General features: G+C 44.6%; 1 protein-coding gene and 1 long non-coding RNA gene across 2 annotated transcripts; one reads left to right on the plus strand and one right to left on the minus strand.

The window, feature by feature from the left end:
- Positions 1-4607: 4607 nt before the first annotated feature.
- On the minus strand, positions 4608-14374 carry GLRX5 (glutaredoxin 5). Its single transcript, XM_011991680.1, has 2 exons — positions 13875-14374; positions 4608-5382 (listed from the first exon to the last, which is right to left on the minus strand). The coding sequence occupies exons 1-2, from the start codon at positions 14167-14169 to the stop codon at positions 5204-5206; spliced, it is 474 nt and encodes a 157-aa protein (XP_011847070.1). The 5' UTR covers positions 14170-14374; the 3' UTR covers positions 4608-5203.
- Positions 14375-14386: 12 nt separating this feature from the next.
- On the plus strand, positions 14387-16337 carry LOC105547908. The gene is made up of 2 exons (XR_001007309.1): positions 14387-15555; positions 16188-16337. It is a non-coding gene; the product is annotated as an uncharacterized LOC105547908 (long non-coding RNA).
- The last annotated feature ends 1528 nt before the right edge of the window (positions 16338-17865 follow it).

The raw sequence follows: 17865 nt of genomic DNA on the forward strand, positions 1-17865 counted from the left end.
TCCATCTCAAAAACAAACAAAAAACCAAACAATTCAAAAGGCCAAAATAACAGGAAGTGTGCGGCTAGTTTCCCAGGATTGCAATTTACTTTTAAACGTACCGAACAACTGTAAAGTTCTCCTTGAGATCTGAAATATTATGATACCTATGTGAGACTCTGACTGCACCCTAACACCCTCAAGTTCAGGGCAACGGGTGAGGGGTATCTGACACCCAGCTCAAGTCTCAGCCTCTGCCCAGCCTGGGTCCGGAGCCAGAAGAGGTCCCCACAGACTCGGGCTCAGCACGGCCTCCCCAGGAAGGTTTCTTCGTCGGTGGTGGTGATGATCAAAGCTGATAGCTTGCTCAGGACTAGTGAAGACACAGCAATAATTGGGAAATACTTTTCACATTTGCTCACCAAATTTCCTAGGAACCGGAGAACATTTCTACCTCCTTCTTCTGGCAAAATGAATCCCTGTGAAAATGGCTAATGAAGGCCGGGCGCGGTGGCTCAAGCCTGTAATCCCAGCACTTTGGGAGGCCAAGACGGGCGGATCACGAGGTCAGGAGATCGAGACCATCCTGGCTAACACGGTGAAACCCCATCTCTACCAAAAAAATACAAAAAAACTAGCCGGGCGAGGTGGCGGGCGCCTGTAGTCCCAGCTACTCGGGAGGCTGAGGCAGGAGAATGGCGTAAACCCAGGAGGCGGAGCTTGCAGTGAGCTGAGATCCAGCCACTGCACTCCAGCCTGGGCCACAGAGGGAGACCCCTTTCAAAAAAAAAAAAAAAAAGAAAAGAAAATGGCTAATGAAGTACAGTAGAACCCAGTGCCACAATCCTTGCTACTGCTAAATTAGAATTCACTCAAGGTTAAACTGCGTTCTTTGAAGCATAACTCAACACAGTAACTGTCTAACATATCCGTTCAGAAAAGACCCTCCACTTTGGTATGAAATAGAAGCAGTCTTTTTAAAAATAAAACTCGGTGGCAGTAAGTCAAACTGTAATCGTAGGAAAGATACTTTACAGGGAATTCTTTCTGGCTGAAGGCCCTGCCGTCCCCTGGGGCTGCTGGGCAGTCCGCTGACAGATGATCACAAGGATTAGATCTTGTCCTTTGCGTTCAACAATGAGTCTCTATGTTCCCAAGGCAACCAAACATGGACAATGTTCTGTTCATCAGCCTGTCCTTCTCTGCTCCCTTAAACCCTCCAAATGGTGGTGGGTACCACAGCACGGTACGAAGTCCAGGTGTAATCCAACATTAACTGTCAGGGTCAACTTACGGGAGAGCTCATTATAAGCCGTGTTCTCGATAAGGTGCTGTCATCTAAGCTTGTAACACGCCTGAGGTCGGTGGCATCTGCTGTTTGCCCACTTAAGCAGGAAGGGAGGTACCTAAGTCGTCTGAGGTCAGTAGCACACCCAGCAGGGGCTGGCATGCAAACCCGGGGAGGGTGACTTAAACCCAGCTCTTAGCTACTACTGTGTTGCGAACCTGTAACCTGTAATGGTGTGACTTGAGTCCCAGCTCTTAGCCTGTGGTGTTGTGAGGCTGTAACCTTCAGCAGCCTGACATTTCTTGTGACTAATCCAAAAGGAATGAAGAAAGGAAATTCTTCACTCTTTTCTAAATGTATTTTTCGGGGCACTCTGTATGCTGGCCAGAGGGGATTTGAACAAAGCCGAGTAAAAGGTAGTTAGGTTCTGGGGAGATGAGCAAAGAACAGGGCTGTAGAGTGGATTAAGGGGTCTGTTCCGTCTGGGGTCAGGGAAGGCTTTCTGGGGCAGGAGAGACTTCACTGTGACACATCCAGGCGCCCCGGGAGGTTCACAAGGAGAAGAATAACATGGCTATCCTGGCTCAATCTGGCATAGGGATCTTTGAGGTGAGGTGCACCTTCAGTGGCATCTATTGGCTTAGACTCCGCCCTCAGCTCAACTGCACTGGGCTTCCAGGGCAACTGCCAAGAAAACAATGCTCCCCTTACGCAAAATGCCCACATAGCTTTCAGACCTACAGTGATGCTCCTCTCAGGAAATAGGACGGGAATGTGGCTTTACACGAGTCCTCCTGGGTCACCCCATGCGTCTCCGTAAGCCCCTGGACCTTAAAATGGCTTTTCTCTTCACCATTCCTCTGCTCTGCTTCACAGTAGCTATTATATGCTTCTCAGGCACAATTTAAAGCTGTTTTTTAGATTTACTAAACAGTTCTTAAGTGGAATGTTAAATTTTTAAAACAATCAGTGTTCTGTGTGGCCCTCCCCTAATATATCTTTTCCTGTCGGTGACTCTCAGGAACCAACATGAAAGCTTTCTCTCCTCACATTTCAATTTGTTTCTGCCGGGCACAGTGGCTCATGCCTGTAATCTTAACACTTTGGGAGGCCAGAGTGGGAGGATCACTTGAGCAAGGAGTTCAAGACCAGCTTGGGCAACATAGGGAGACCTTGTCTCTAAAAAAAATAATAATAATAAATTAAGCAGGTGTTGTGGTGCACATCAGAAGTCTCAGCTATTCAGGAGGCTATGTGGGAAGGATCGCTTGAGCCCAGGAGGTCAAGGCTGCAGTGAGCCACAATCAGGCCACCGTACTCCAGCATGGGCAACAGGGCAAGACCCTTTTTCAATCAATCAATCAGTTTGCACCAATAAAACCTTGCCAACCCAAGTCATTCCTCTGCCCTTAGTACAGTCCCTCCTGTCACAAACAAGGGACCTGATTTCTCAAAATATAATTTATGTCAAAATATCTAAGTAAACCTAACGAATGTAACAAGAATTCTCTATTAAGCTGGCAGCTATGGCTTGTAAAAAAGAAACTCATCTTAAAAGTTATCTTCTGTCCTAAGATCTCTCTAAAACTCACAGCTTAAATGAAGCGTAACGACATTTATGTAACTACCAATCCATGAAAAAAAATTAAAACTACCTGAAATCATAAAATGTTTAATCTTCTAAAATAACGTGATCTATTTCTAAGGGTCTAATAACACAGACCCTGAAGCTATGACAAATAGACAATATAATCACACTAATACAGGCCTAACGGACTGTACTGAAAACCCAAGAAGCAGTCCTTGCATTTTAAATAGGTGTGTGATACTGCTGTTTGCACAAGGAAACTCTGTGTCTCTTCTCACAGCGAATTCTAATTACGCAGACCATCAAAATTATTCAGACTTACATTAGATAGCATCTTCAATTTTCTACTTGGTAAAGGCTTGTTAGACATATAGAAAAACTTATTAATTAACTCTGAGAAAGAACACTCACATTCCTGGTAGAGCCCAGTGATTCTTTCAACTTATTAAGTTCCCTAGTGTCTTCGATATGATCTCACTATGACTCATAAGCATGGGTCAAATTATTCACTTGGCAGCCTTTTCCTAGCTCTAATCATATTCTAGAGAGGTTTCTCACATTGATGCTTCCCATCAATAAGTTTCTCATCATTCCACTTTTCAGATGAAACCTAAGGGTACACAGGCAGATTTAAGGAAAAGCCAAAAGAAGCAAAATTGTGAATATGTACCACACTCCTCACTAGATGTGACAGCAAGGGACAATTTTGCAGACCCGGCCTCTGGTCCATGGCCTATATCCATCCAGAGGCAGTATGAAGTGATTCATGGTGACTCTGTCTACAGGACAAGGTGGATCCCTCTAGTGCTCCTGCTTCCCTCATTTCTAAACCAAATGGCTCCAATGGATGTGTTTTAACCTCCTCTAAGATCCTAAGGTCCCTTAGCTTACAGCAGACATAAAGGTGTCATGGGATATAGCAGACAATGAATGTAATAACCTTTTTTTCTGAGAATAATCTATTTTTCTTTCTCCGACACTGTGACGTGGGTGATCACTGAGGAGCAGTGCTCTCATCTGATGGGGCAGTCCCAGGGCGGGGGGCGGGGGGATACAGCTTTCCTTCCCCTTCCAAAACCTCTGGGGAAGGGGAGCAGGGGCAACTCCATCCAGTTCTAGCCTGACCTCGTGGAGGAAGTCTGTTTTCAGAGTATTCTCAAGAGGAACCCAGGGAGATTAAATAAGCAACGAAGAACAGCCTCTAGAATGGCTCTGGGGAAAAGGAGCCATCCTGTCCCTTTTTGCCCTTTCCATGAGAAAATGCATCCTTCTTCCCACCTCTGCCTCGTAAAGCCACATTTCGAGACAAGTGCTCTCTTTAAGTCCCTGAAGATGAGCAAAGCCTCCACGCCGCACGAGGGTGGGCTTCCTTCCCACGGCCACTGCACAGCCCCAGGCTCTACCAGGCTCCAGTCTTGGGATGCAGAAATCATGGAAAAGTCTTATACAGACACCAGACACTGGGAGAATCTCTGCCACAGTCCCAATTATGTCCTCTTTGAAAAAGGGCCCCATTTTTTAAGAAGTAAAATACTCATTAAATCCCCTAGCTCGGTGCACTGCTGCCGACGTCTCCCTATCTAACTGTAGCAGTTTGCCAAGCACAGGACTCCACAGATAGGCAGGTGGGGCCGCCTCCTCCGGCCTCACCCACCTCTGCTCCCTCCAGCCCACCCACGCCTCCAGCTGCATAGTTGACTCACCATCCAAACAGCAGCTTCCCCCAGAAAGTAGACCAGGGCTCAATGGCAATTCTTGTGGCAAATTTAATAGAAGAATATGAGAATCACCCTTACTTCCCACACACAAAACATTGCAGGCACTCCAAATCCTTACAGACACATGCACTTCAGAATTAACTCAGGCATGCACAGCATCCCTGTGCTGGAGTTTATTTTAAAAAACAATGCCAACGCCTCAGTTATCACAGTTTCTTTTTTTGTCCATCATTTTCCGTAACAAAAGAAGCTACACAAAATCTGGGGGGAGATACTGTCTTTGGAGACTGACACATTTGCAGAGGGGTCATGAATAATGATTACAAAGCTCCTATTTAACTCCTGAATCAGGCAAAGAATAAGCGACAATACAAGAATGAATTTTGTTTACAGCAATCTCATAATACAGCATTGAATCGTTACAGTGCAGTGGTTGGAATTAAGTCCACAATAAAATATTCTTAGCCCAAACACCAGACAAACTAAAATCACCCAACTGCTCACGAACCCAAATGATCAGTGCAAGCAGCTGCGGTCTCAATAGTGAAAACCAAAATGGGTAAGGCTTTTCTGGCAGTGAGTCTCGGACGTGAACGGCTCCCTCTCTGCTCAGTGAGGACCTGGCCGCCCTCACTTGGAGTCTTGGTCTTTCTTTTCATCTAAAAGGGCGGAGTGGATCCCCAGCTTTTTCAGTTCTTCCACCAGGTCCCCATTCTGGTGCATCTGCAGAAGAATGTCACAGCCCCCCACAAACTCGCCATTGAGGTACACTTGCGGGATGGTGGGCCAGTTGGAATAGTCTTTAATGCCTACGGAGAAAGAACATTTATTTGTTATTTAAATGGTGAAAGCTGAACCTTTCGTGATTAAATATGTCATTCTGATCCACTAGTAGCAGACAACCCATTGTCCCTCCCTGGCTTCCCCCAATCTTCAGAGCACTGTGTTTGCTACTAAGAGCACGAGTTTTCGTGTCAAAGAGATCAGTGGTTAGGCCCTAACTTCCAATTACAAACCATCCACCCTCAGACAAGTCACCTGACTTCTCATCCTGTTTCCACCCTCATCTCACAAGGTTTTTGTCAGAATTAGGTAAGTAAGATCCTCAGTAAAATACCTGATATACTGCAGATTAATGGCAGAGGACTGGACTGGGTAATGCAAGTCACATAAGATACATAAGGCCGTAATTCTTCATCTACTAGTCAAGCTTCAGGTGAAGCAAACTTGAAGAAATGTCACAACCAACTTCATACCCAAATGGATCCATCACGGTAATTCACGGCCAATTCGCGCAATCCCACCTGTGCGCTTTTCATGACTGTGACTGTCTAGGTTGGTGCAGGCCATCAGTTACTTCTGCTCGAGATGATGAGTTGCTGAGTTTTTTTGTTTTGTTTTGTTTTTAACAATTACTTTTACCCAGGGAAAAATTCCTGTCCCACGGCTATGGGTTGTCAGTTCCCATCTATCCAGCCACTGTGATGGGCTCTCTGTGGAGTGGATGATCAGGCTCTATGCAGAACCCAAAGAGACTGGTAAGTCTAATGAAGGCCCAGAGCTCAGCAAGGGCCCTGTCCAGAGCTGGGGGGTTCGGGGGCTGAGACCCGCTCTACTCTCCAGAGCTCACAGCAACCAAGAAACCCAACCAGCAAGCATGTGATCAGTCCTGTGTGCAAATGGCTCTGAGGACACAGAGGAGATGAGGGACGCTCTGTGACAGCGCAGCTGTGTGACTACTCTGTTCAATTCTGAGTCACAAGGACGACGACTGTAACAAAATGGTAAGAAAGAAATGTGGCTTCAATCTTAAGACATAAAAGATTACTCTTCACATTCCTCTTCATCATTCTACTTCCTTTTCTGCTTGTATGTTGAGATGACTGTCCTTTCAAAAACATAGCCGGCCATTAAAAAGCCTGTATTGGTCATGTTAAAAACGAAGATGAGCAAAGCATGGCATATAGGAACTAACTCTTATGTGACACTTTTATATTTACACAGATATTTTTAAATGGCCAAAATGAGCATATGGGTAAACAAAACAGAAAAGTCAATAGATTGTTCAAGTATAGTACAGTTTACACAAATTGATTTTTATGTAAACAGACTAAAAATACAAAAACTTGCTCTTGATACCCTATAATTTATTATCATTTTCCAAATAAAATTACTGATTTCAGTTATATCACAAGTCCCAATATACAATTTATTTTTTTCTTAAAAGTTACTGCCTTATAAAAAAACCTGACTTTGCTCTAAACGACAGTCCTAGAGAAAACCCCTGAACCAAGGGCTTTATCTTCCTTCTCCAGATGTCACATATTAAGAAAGGGTTACATTGCTCCAGGCCTCCAACAGGACACCTCTCAGCCACTCTGGGTGCTGGTGAAGAAACATCAGCTAGCTCTTTGGCAGTTGCTAATAAAGGGTAAATTCCATTAATCATCAAAATGTCTTTATAATGCCAAATATCTAGATATACTAGAATACCCTGATGAATTCAAGTTATTCATCACGCTGATGTTTGATGCTATGTCAACAAAAACAACTAGCATAATTTGTGTATTTTTTACTTTCTTCAAACTCTGTCCTCAAATACAAAGTCGATCAAAACTTACTTTTTACAATGATGCCGATTACAAACTTTTATCTTTATGATGACTGAGAGCTGGGTGCGAGATTAAGAAATGTTTAAAGTAAACATGATCTTCTTTTCGTTCTCTTAAACTTTCTTAAATACCTTTTATGCAAATGAATCATTTATGTGCATGAACGATCTGTTTTGTTTCAATGAGTAATATATTGCATGAAGCTTTCCATAATAATCGGTTTTTACTGATTTATTTTGGTGGGTGTCTATAATTTTTGAAACACACCAAAAATGGAAATAAGTTTGCTGCCTGAGAACTACCCAAAACTACGTTTTACCCTAAAAATACATGTTTCTAAAGTAAAATTGCTTTTCATCAATCATTTTTATAGGATCACACTCAAAGCATTGGGCTTGCCTCATTCATTAAATTTTATGTTGCTGCAGATTGTGTGTCCTGACTATGAGAGAAGGGGAGACTCCCAGAATCCTCACCACCAAAACTACCAAAACCAGCAGGCTTTCAGACATTCTGAACACCCAACACACACAGCCACATGCAAGTGATACTAACTTCTCGTGAGCCACCTGCCTGTTCTTGACAGCAGCTGACAGTGTATCAAAATTAAATTTAGCTGTTTCCTTAATTTTTAGATGAATAGGTGTAACAGGCAGCTGACATCAAGGCCAAACGTTGGCACCCTTCTTCATGACTATGCTATTTTCCATTTTTAAGAAAACTGATTACCAGTTTAAATATTTAAGGAAATAGCCAATTGCTTCCTATGGAGTGAAGCTGAGAAACTCCTAATAATAAAAGACTACTCTTCATAAGTTGAATATTAAAATGAATCCTGCGGACTCACAAGTAACTGTTTAAACACGGTTAGTCTCTCTCACACTTTAGTTTTCAAAAACTGCAATATGCAGTGGTAGTTCTTACAAATATCACTTGAAATAACTCAGAATCAGAGAGCTACTCTTGAAAACTAGAAAATCACATCCAAGAATGAATTTTAATGATAATCATTATTTCATACGTGATAGACAGTGGTGATTCCATCCGGGGCAGAAAATGCTGCCTGCAAAGTTATATGACAGAGTAACACTAGGAACTGGTAGTTCGGAGGCTATCTTACAAAGTTAGTTTACGCACATCTAATGCTCCACCAAAAAAACCCATACCAACAAATTTATATTCCAAAGTATCAACCCAAAAAGAGGACAGAAATGTACTTTAAAATTCCCTTCCAGAACTTTCAAAAGGTATTTTCAAAATTCATCACATTCAGAACACTGGACAATACTCCTGGTTGGACACTAAATTATAAGAGCAGCATAATCATAGTTTTCTTTCTTTTTATTTTTCCTGGTAGAACTTCACTACAGTAGCTTCAGAATCTAATGTGAGTTCCAACTCTGTCTCTTGCCTACTAGGCTCTGTGACCTTGGGCAAGTTGCACCACCTCTGAGAGCCACAATTTCTTCATATTCTCTAATTTAGAGAATGGCGTTAAGTCAAGATAAGATGATCTGAGCTGAAAGCACGGACATCGGTAGACCCTCACTAGAAGAAAAGCAAAGCACGGGGCAGAGTGGGCAAGGCACAGGCTTAAGGGTCAGTAGATCTGGTTTGCTAGCCTGTAAATGTAGCCTCAGACAAATCTGTTAAGCTCTTAGCCTCAGTTTCCTCATCTGTAAAATGGGAATATACTCTACACCTTGCAGATTTATTATGAAGATTCCATGATACTTAATGAATGAAATGAATTGAGCTCCTAGCACAGTACCGGGTACAGTGTGGACATTCTCTCCATACCAACATCCTCCACCACCCACCCTTCAGAGTAATGCTTTTCTGAGAAAAATAGGCAACAGAAAAAGCATAGGAAAATAATGCAGGAAAAAGTGATTAAGTATACCATAAAGTAATAAAAATACCATTCAGGCCAGGTGCGGTGGCTCACACCTGTAATCCCAGCACTTTGGGAGGCCAAGGCTGGTGCATCACCTGAGGTCAGGAGTTCAGACTAGCCTGGCCAACATGGTGAAACCCTGTCCCTACAAAAAATCAAAAAAAAATTAGCCGGGCATGGTGCCAGGCACCTGTAATCCCAGCTCCTTGGGAGGCTGAGGCAGGAGAATCGCTTGAACTCGGGAGGCAGGGGTGGCAGTGAGCCAAGATTGCCCACTGCACTTCAGCCTGGGCAGCAGAGTGACATTGTCTCAAAAAAAAACAAAAAAACAAAAAAACACCATTTATTGAGTTAAGGATTACTGAGTTTCACACTCTTTAAGCGTTTTACAAAAGTAATCTTATTTAATCTTTACAAAAATCTGACAAGGCGGGTACAATTATCCCTACTTTACAGATGAAGAAAGTAAGGCTCAGAAGGGTTAAGTAACTTAACAAAACTCACAGTGACAGCATGCAGTGAAACCAGGATTTATATCCAGGCTTCCAGGAGTACAAAAGCCCAGACTCTTAACCACATGCTACCTGAGTCCCTCACCAGAGGTGGCCTCTACCCTCTAGCTGCCATCTGTCACTCCTGCCCATGAGCTACAAGTGCACTGCACACGTATCTGCAACATATGGGACTGTTTTATATCTTTAACATTTACATATACAAATGGTATTATGCCATAATTACATGTTTGCTACTTGCTTTTTGACTAAACATTGTATTTTTGAGATTCAGCCATGTTAAATACAACTAGATCTAGTTTATTTTAACTACAGTTTACCTTTCCATCATATGACTAAAGTTTATTTATCCAGTCTGCTACTAATAGACCAAGATCCCTTCCTGTCAGTTTTTCATTATTGCAAGCCACGCTACAATGAGCGCCCCGACACAGGTATCCTAACACAGAGGTCCCCAACCTTTTTGGCACCGGGGACTGGTTTTGTGGAAGACAATTTTTCCATGGACCAGGAAAGGGTGGGGATGGCTTCGGGATGAAACTGTTCCACCTCACATCATCAGGCATTAGTTACATTCTTATAAGGAATGCACAACCTGGATTCCTCGCATGTGCAGTTCACAACAGGGTTTGTGCTCCTATGAGAACCTAATGCCATCGCTGATGTGACAGGAGGTGGAGCTCAGGCGGTAAAGCTTGCTTGCCCACCGCTTACCTCCTGCTGTACGGCCTGGATCCCTGGCCTGGGGGCTGGGGACCCACGTCCTAACACACCCATGCAGAAGTCAGTCTCTAGGCCAGGGGCGGATAAACTGTAGTCTTCAGGCCAAATCCAGTCTACTTCCTATTTTCGTAAATAAAGTTTTATGGAAACTCAGCCTGCTCATTCATCTACATATTGCCCATGACTGACTTCACACTATCTAACAGCAGAGTTGAATAGATGCAACAAAGACCACCTGCCTACAAAGCCTGACATACTTACTCTCTGGCCCTTTACTAGGGTAAGTTTGCAGATCCCCCTCTCTAAATATATACCTAGGAGTCACGCAGCTGGGTCTTAGGCTCTGTTCACCCATAACTTGACTGGGTACTGACAGTTACTCCTCCAAAGTGTTGGTGCCATTTTATACTACCATCTGCAGCTTACTACATGTGCACCGCACAAACACATACACACAACTTGTTATCCAACTTTTAAGGTTCACCAGCATGACACGTGTTTCACTACTGTCTTCAATTCCCTGATACTGAAAAGGTTGAGCATATTTTCAAATGCTTAATAAACATTCAACAATAGGATATGGTTATTTATTCCACAAATATTTGAGTCCCTATTCTGTCACTGTTCCAGATGCAAGGACTACAGTGATGATCTAAATCGGCAGCAAATGTTTATAATGTCTTTAAGGCCACAGAGTTTGCAATATAATGACAAATAAAAGCAGCATTTATTTATTTATTGAAATGCTCACTGAAAGCTTGCTTTGCATAAGCCGTACACGCAGTGCCACAGGCAGCTGCATCAGACATGTTCCCTTCTCTCTGGAGGGCAAAATACTACGTATAGACAAGCATGGTCTCGATGTGTTTTTAAAAAAAAGCTCTTAGGAACTAGATCCAAATGTTAATACAATGGTTTCCATAAAATTATAGGTGATTTTCCTTCTTAAACTTTTCAGTGTTTTCCAAGTTGCTTCCATGAGCATACATTCCTTTATTAAGACTAGGATTAGGAAGCGATGTCAGTCTACTGGGACCTGATCCCTTTGTGACTGTCTTCTGTGTGCACTCCAGATAAAAAGAGAAGTACAAGAAGGTCTTGAGAAGGCCAGAACACAATGCTGCCTCATAGTCACCTTTGTTCCTTGGGTCACAGTCTTAAGATCTGTCCGCATCACACTCCTGGGAACCAAGTACCCAAAACTAGGAAAGAATGTTTTCCTCTGGTTTGGGCCCTTTGTAAAGTTCAGGTCTCCTTGGCATAAGAACCAACACAAGGCCAGTTTTGCAAGAGCTCTGTTCCTATTACTAGAAATGACCTTGGATCTGGTGTACACAGCTTTGGCTGGCAAAAGCAAGCATCAGACAGCCCATTAGTTGCTCTTGGTAAATAAAGCTGTATAGAGAAGAGGGGAAGAGTCTTAATACCCTGGCTGAACTAATCCCCATTTTGGGAACGTGCTTTTACCACCCTGCCCCAGTCCAAATGTTAATACTTACACTAATCTTTACTTTTCTAATCAATAAAAGAGGTATATGTTATATTCAATATCTATACAACACATTTATTAACCAAAATAGCAATCTGATGAAACTCACTGGTCAAGGAATGTAAGGGTTAAATTCCTGTTGCTGCTGTTTGAATACTTAAGAAAGTAAACTCCGAAACCAGACACCAGACATAGATAAAAGAGAGAAAAATAAAATGGTATCAGTACATATTCTTATTTTTGCTCCTACTTTCGGTTTATTAGCTATATTCCGGCATATCTCATTTCCAGTTATATTAAACAAGAGAAAATAAATTCACAAACCAAAGACCTCAAAACATTATACTAAGCGAGATAACAACACAACTTTTTACTAGTGCCATATTGGCAATTTGCAGCAGACCCCCTGCAAGGTCTCTGTTAAAAGACTGCAAAACAGTTACTCCTCTTTTAAGCAGAGAAACTGTCTTTGAAGGAAGACTGCAGGTCCTTTGCCTTGTACATGATAAAACTGAGCCCAGTAACTGTTGGCATTCTAGTTGACCAGGAAGACAAAAGGGTCATGAGAATAACACATGGCAATATTACATATACGTGGTAATTTGAACCTGCCCTGTCAACTCCTCAACTTAACATGCCTTCTAGGTCCCACCCACACCACTATCACCTACAGCAAATGGAAGATCACTCATCACCAAGAGTCTTTAAGGACTAGATAATCTGGGAAAAAATACGTTTGAAAACCATAAAGTGCTATATGAAGCCAGCTACCATTTACCGGGTGCTTTCTGTGCCAGGTAAGATGACATACACTTTCTGTAATTTTCACTTTGTCTTCCTAACAAAAACTTTGCCAAATTGTCTCATTATCCTCAAATGCAGTTGAGTGACTTAAGTTTTACACCTGATTAGCCACAAAAGAGGATTTCGACCCAAAGCTTTTCCAAACACCAGCCTGTCTCATCAATGTAAGGAATGACTATGGTTAGTAATTTCAAATTTAGAGTAACAGAGAACCTGGCATCTCTTTTTAGCACACACCTGGCATCTCTTTTTAGCTAGGGACATGCAGGGACTCAGTCGCTGAAAGTCTCTAACTGGGATGCAGGTACCCTAAGTCACTCTCTAGAAGGAACAGGTACAGCCTTCCCAGTTCTCCACCAACCCTGACTATCCTGGCCTCTTCCTCCTCTCCCATTCAGATAAGACTGGCGAATGCACGTGGGGTACTTGGAAAAGATGCTAATTAGCTGCAGCCTCCCGTCTCCTGACCTGATCCATCTGGCCCCTGGTCCCCTGGGCTCCGAGGCTGAGCCAGTGAGTTAGTCCAGCGCCCAGGAGCCAGGGCTGCTTCTTTTCCCCACAAACCTCTCCAAGCCCTGGCCCACATACATTCAGCCCTGTGTTTGAGTATCTAAAGCCAAATGTCATGACTTTTCCCCGAGAACACAGATCCCGACTAAGACCAGCCGACAGCAGCCCCAACTCTTTGCTTGTAGCAACCACAGAGGATGGTACTTGCCACCCTGAGCCGTGCGCCAAGAGAGATCAGCCTCCGACCTCACTAGCCTCAAAGACAACTTCAGTCCTCTCCCCACCATCGACAGCCCCAGACCGTTATCCACGAGCAGGCCAATGGCTTCCAACCTCCCCAGAGTGTCCGCGAAAGTACCTATCTCACAGCGGGTCCTTACTGAGTTTCCTAACCGTGCAGAGGAGTCAGGCTGCAGGCCGCCCTCCTCCGAGTCAGTCATTGACAAGCCGCCCCGAAACGCCTATATTAGCTCGAACGAAGTGAGGATAACTGAACCCTCAGGACTTGACCTACTGCTCAAGTTGGCAACAGTAGAGAGCCCCAGATCCTCAAGACTCAGTCAAATCAACCACACCTGCGGCCCAAACTCTACTCCAGGACAGTACTCCTCGCCCTAACCCGGCTCGAACCTCCAGACAGACCCCAACCGATGGAGCCCCGCTCTCCAGCCCGGCGCGGCGGAACCCCTCGGCCTCGTGCAGCGATGCTCCTGGGCCCAGGGCGGAGGGTGCCTGCCCGGCACACTGGCCTGACCTTGTCGGAGTTCGGGGTCGTCCAGCACGTTGTAGGCCGCGTAGTCGCGGACGCCGTGCAGCCGCAGGATCTGCACCACGGCGTTGCTGAAGCCGCACTGGGGCTGCTCCGGCGTCCCCTTGAGGAAGACCACCACCTTGTCCTTCTTCACCAGCGCGTCCAGCTGCTCCGCCGAGCCGCCGCCGCCCGCGCCCGAGCCCGCCGCCCGCACGCCCGGACCCCAAAGGCCACCGCCGCCCGTGCCGCGCCCCCAGCGGAGCAGAGCCGCCGCCGCTCGGCCGAGGGACCCGCTCATCTCCGCACGCTCGCCGGAACCCACGACAGCCCAGGCACACAGCTGGCCACCCGGAGCGCTCCCCGGCCCGCGGCAGTTCGACCCACCCCCTGGAGACCCTCATTGGACCGGCTCTAAACTGCCCTCCGTGATTGGACAACACTGATCGGCAATTACTCGATTCTACCAATCACGTTGCTCGTCCCGTCCGGCAGGTAGGAGGTGGGCCTTATGCCTGAGTCGCATCCTACTGCCTTACTATTGGCCGTCGGCAACCGCTTTGCTAGTTAATTGGAGAGAATGGATGTCCATCGGGGTCACGCTTGCAGGGCAACGAGAGGCAAAACAAGAGGGAAGACGACTTTCCTCCCGTGAGCCAATGAGGCCAGCTGGGATACCCTGAGACAACTGGGAGAGGCGCGGGACTTGCCCGTTCCGCGGAATGCCGGGAAGGGGTCACCTCCCAATGAAGTTTCCGGTTCCTGTGTCGGCGGTAGTTGAATTGCCATGGCAACGCCGTTGGTGGGCGCGTGGTTCCGGTCTCTTGGGAGGTAGCGGGGCTAGGCCGAGCCAGTATCCGCCTCTTCCAGCTTAGGTGGGCGTCCCTGGGCGCCTGCGGAGCGCCGCGGCCGAATGCGGTTCGTCGTGGCGGAGAGCGGGAGCCTGACCGGGGTTCCAGCGCTCGGGCTGTAGCCTCGGCTCCTGGACTCTCCCTCGGCTCCGCTGCCACGTGGGAGCTGAGGCTCTGGGGCTTCCGCCTCCGGCGCGCGATTATTTCTCTAGAACAATTTTCATTTTTAAAGTTTGTAAAGCGCTTTTGCCTGTGTGATTTCCTCTGGGTTTCGTTTTTCTTCCTTTCTTTTTGTAGAGACGGAAGTGGGAGGGAGGGTGGTCTCACTTTGTTGCCCAGGCTGGTCTCGAACTCCTGGCTTCAAGGGATCCTCCTGCCTCGGCCTCTTGAAGTGCTGGGATTACAGGCGTGAGCCACCGCGTTCGGCCGCCTCTGAGTTTCCAGCCTCGTTGGTCCTCCAGCCTTTTAAGCTGTTGGGCCTAGGATCAGGAAAGGTTTGTTGAATGGGGAACTAAGAAGTGAATTCGTTCGTTCGACAAACGTCTCCTGAGCAGCCGCTGGGTGCTTGGTGCGGTGTCAGCGCGGAATGTCCAGGGAGACCTGGTGCCCAAAGCTTGGAGCCAGCGTGACAAATGAGAAGCAGATACCAAGCAGTGTGGGAGTGCAGAGGAGGGAAAGCAAGCCTCCTTAGGCCCATTGCTTGTTCTATTCTCCCTTGTTCTTACCAGTGTTTGACAATATATAGGATTTACTAGCTTGGTTATTGACTTCCCTACCCAGCACTCAACTTTATTCACTGCTGTATCCTCAGTGCCTAGGACGGTGCTTGGAACGTGGTAAGTGCTCCTACTGGCGGGAAGAATAAATCCGGAAGAGCAGGACCAGTGGGTTTATATAATCTGTAGTCTTGGAGCCGCATGGGGTTGGTAGTACCCTCTAGCACACCAGACTTGCAGAAAAAGCATACTCCAGAGGAAGCTGAGGCATGCCTGCTCGAGAGCCAGCTGTTCCATGTGCAATTTTCCTCTGATAGTTTCTGGTCACTGTTGCCACGGTGATAATGACTGGGCTATGTCATTATCTATCCGCCAACAGTAAGATAAGCTTTGCAGTCGAGATATTGTTTAGCAGATGGAGTGTTTTCTGTTGGACACTAAGTACTGCTACAAGTTACTCCTTTTTTTTAAACTTTGAGTATTTTTTTACAGTGTTGCTGGAGGTGATCTGTTTATGCTTTGGGAGTGTTCAAATTTAAAATCAGAAAATCAGCACATGTCAGTGAGTGAGTCTTTCAAATAATCCTTCGCCATGAAACCTGAGCCTAGTAAACTATGAAAGTAAACTCGGGACGTTACCTGGAAGTCTCAGTGTCATATTTTCACCTCCATCAATATTATTGATGCTTGCTCATTTTCTAATGTGGGACCTGAAATTTACCAGGTGCTTAAAGAATCTTTTTGTTTTTCAGATTCATTGATTCCGGGTAAATCAGAGGAACAAACAACATGAACAGAAATATGTAGAAAATGCTATTATGCTGAAGCATAATTGTTGTTTCAGAAGTCCAGCATCTGGTGCACTTAACAATAGAGAATATATTAAATTCGTCTCAAAATAACCTGTTGTTCATGCCTGTGTTTAAGTTTTTTGTTTGTTTTTAAGTAAATATTGGTGATTTGTTGCCAAAAACCTAAACTGTTTATTGCTGTCAACTTAACAAACAGGCTCCCTAAAAGAAAATGGCATTTATTCAGGAATAGAGCATTGCAATGAGAAAATGCACGCTATAGTTAACCGTGTGTATCCTGGGAGATTGAGGAAGACAAAGGTCTTTAAAGGAAAAAGGAGGGTTACATAATTGTTTTGAGGTAATTATTGTTGACTACAAGGATTAGTAACAAAGATGACGCCAGGCCCAGGTTGGACAGGCGGTTGCTCGGCAGGCATTGCAGATGTATTTTTTGTGTAAGGTTGAGATGGCCTTTGTGCAGGATTGTAGTTTTGCAATCTTTTGTGATCGTTTTTGCTATCAGGCATTTATGCTTGCGAACTCTTTGTGACTTTCCCTGTGTCTATTTTGATTCTGACATCTTTCTCATTGCCCACTCTAAACTAATTCTGCTTTTGTGTTGACTGACATTGGGAGAAGAATGTGCAAACGTATATCCTGAGACCGAGCAGTAATGAGGAGTGTCGTGTTCCTTACCTAATGTATAATATTGGGCTCAGAAGCACTTGTCTTTTTTGTTTGTTCAACGTTGTATTAAGTTGAGAACGCAGCTGCCATTAAAGATTAAGAGTAATCCTTGAGAAGGAAGAGTACAAAGCCTGTGTTTTGCTAAATCATAGTGAAGTTGCCGTGTTTTTGTAGAACATGATAAGAACATAGAGTGTGTGAAATGCTAAGAATATGGAAAAGCATGTTGGTGCTCTTTCAAGGAGCTGTTTTGATAGCATGACCAAGGGCAGGAAACAGATCGTGTATCCAAACCAAGGAAATTGAAACAATACATCTAAATTTAAATTTTTAATAAAACAACCCAAAATATGGTGAAATACTTAGCACCAAACATCAGTGATCTTAAGAAGCAAAGAAAACAGTATTCGAAATATTTCGTCTAAAGTATCAACTTTTGCCTATATTTTGGCATTTTGGTTTTAATTTAGTCCTATGATGAAAACATGACAAAATATACAACTTAAATAAACAATTGTCATCAGTCTGCATCTATGGCCAAATGTTTTGGGAGTTTTGAGTAAATGGCCTTAGTTTGTGATCGTTTCCTGCCCCGTGGACATCAGTGAAGAGGTGAGGGTGGGAAGTACTCAGAAACTTCTGAGAATCCTGGGATTTGAGTCACAGGATGGATTAAACCCCAAACTAAATAATCATGCCATGTAAACATGCTGACTCAGGCATCCTAAAAATGTTTTTCTTGCGTTTATTTATAGATAAGGCTTTACTATATTTAGTAGAACTCCTGTTTTCTATCCACTTCTCCAAAAACAAATTGACCATTGAATTCATAGTGTAAACCTTCACATATCTGAGATAGCCCCTTTATCAGCCCCAAATGAAGAACTAGAGTTCAGATTATTGAACTGAAGGTGATGCTTTATCTGAGCACTCCACATGTCAGTGTTTC

This window comes from Mandrillus leucophaeus, unplaced genomic scaffold (genome assembly GCF_000951045.1).
Source record: "Mandrillus leucophaeus isolate KB7577 unplaced genomic scaffold, Mleu.le_1.0 Scaffold4, whole genome shotgun sequence".
Lineage (NCBI taxonomy): Eukaryota > Metazoa > Chordata > Mammalia > Primates > Cercopithecidae > Mandrillus > Mandrillus leucophaeus.

Excerpts from the sequence above, each read along its gene's own strand:
- GLRX5 (XM_011991680.1), bottom strand. The coding sequence starts at position 14,169 with ATGAGCGGGTCCCTCGGCCGAGCGGCGGCGGCTCTGCTCCGCTGGGGG. Across the intron at positions 5,383-13,874 it reads CGACCCCGAACTCCGACAAG|GCATTAAAGACTATTCCAAC; the intron begins GTCAGGCCAGTG and ends CTTTCTCCGTAG.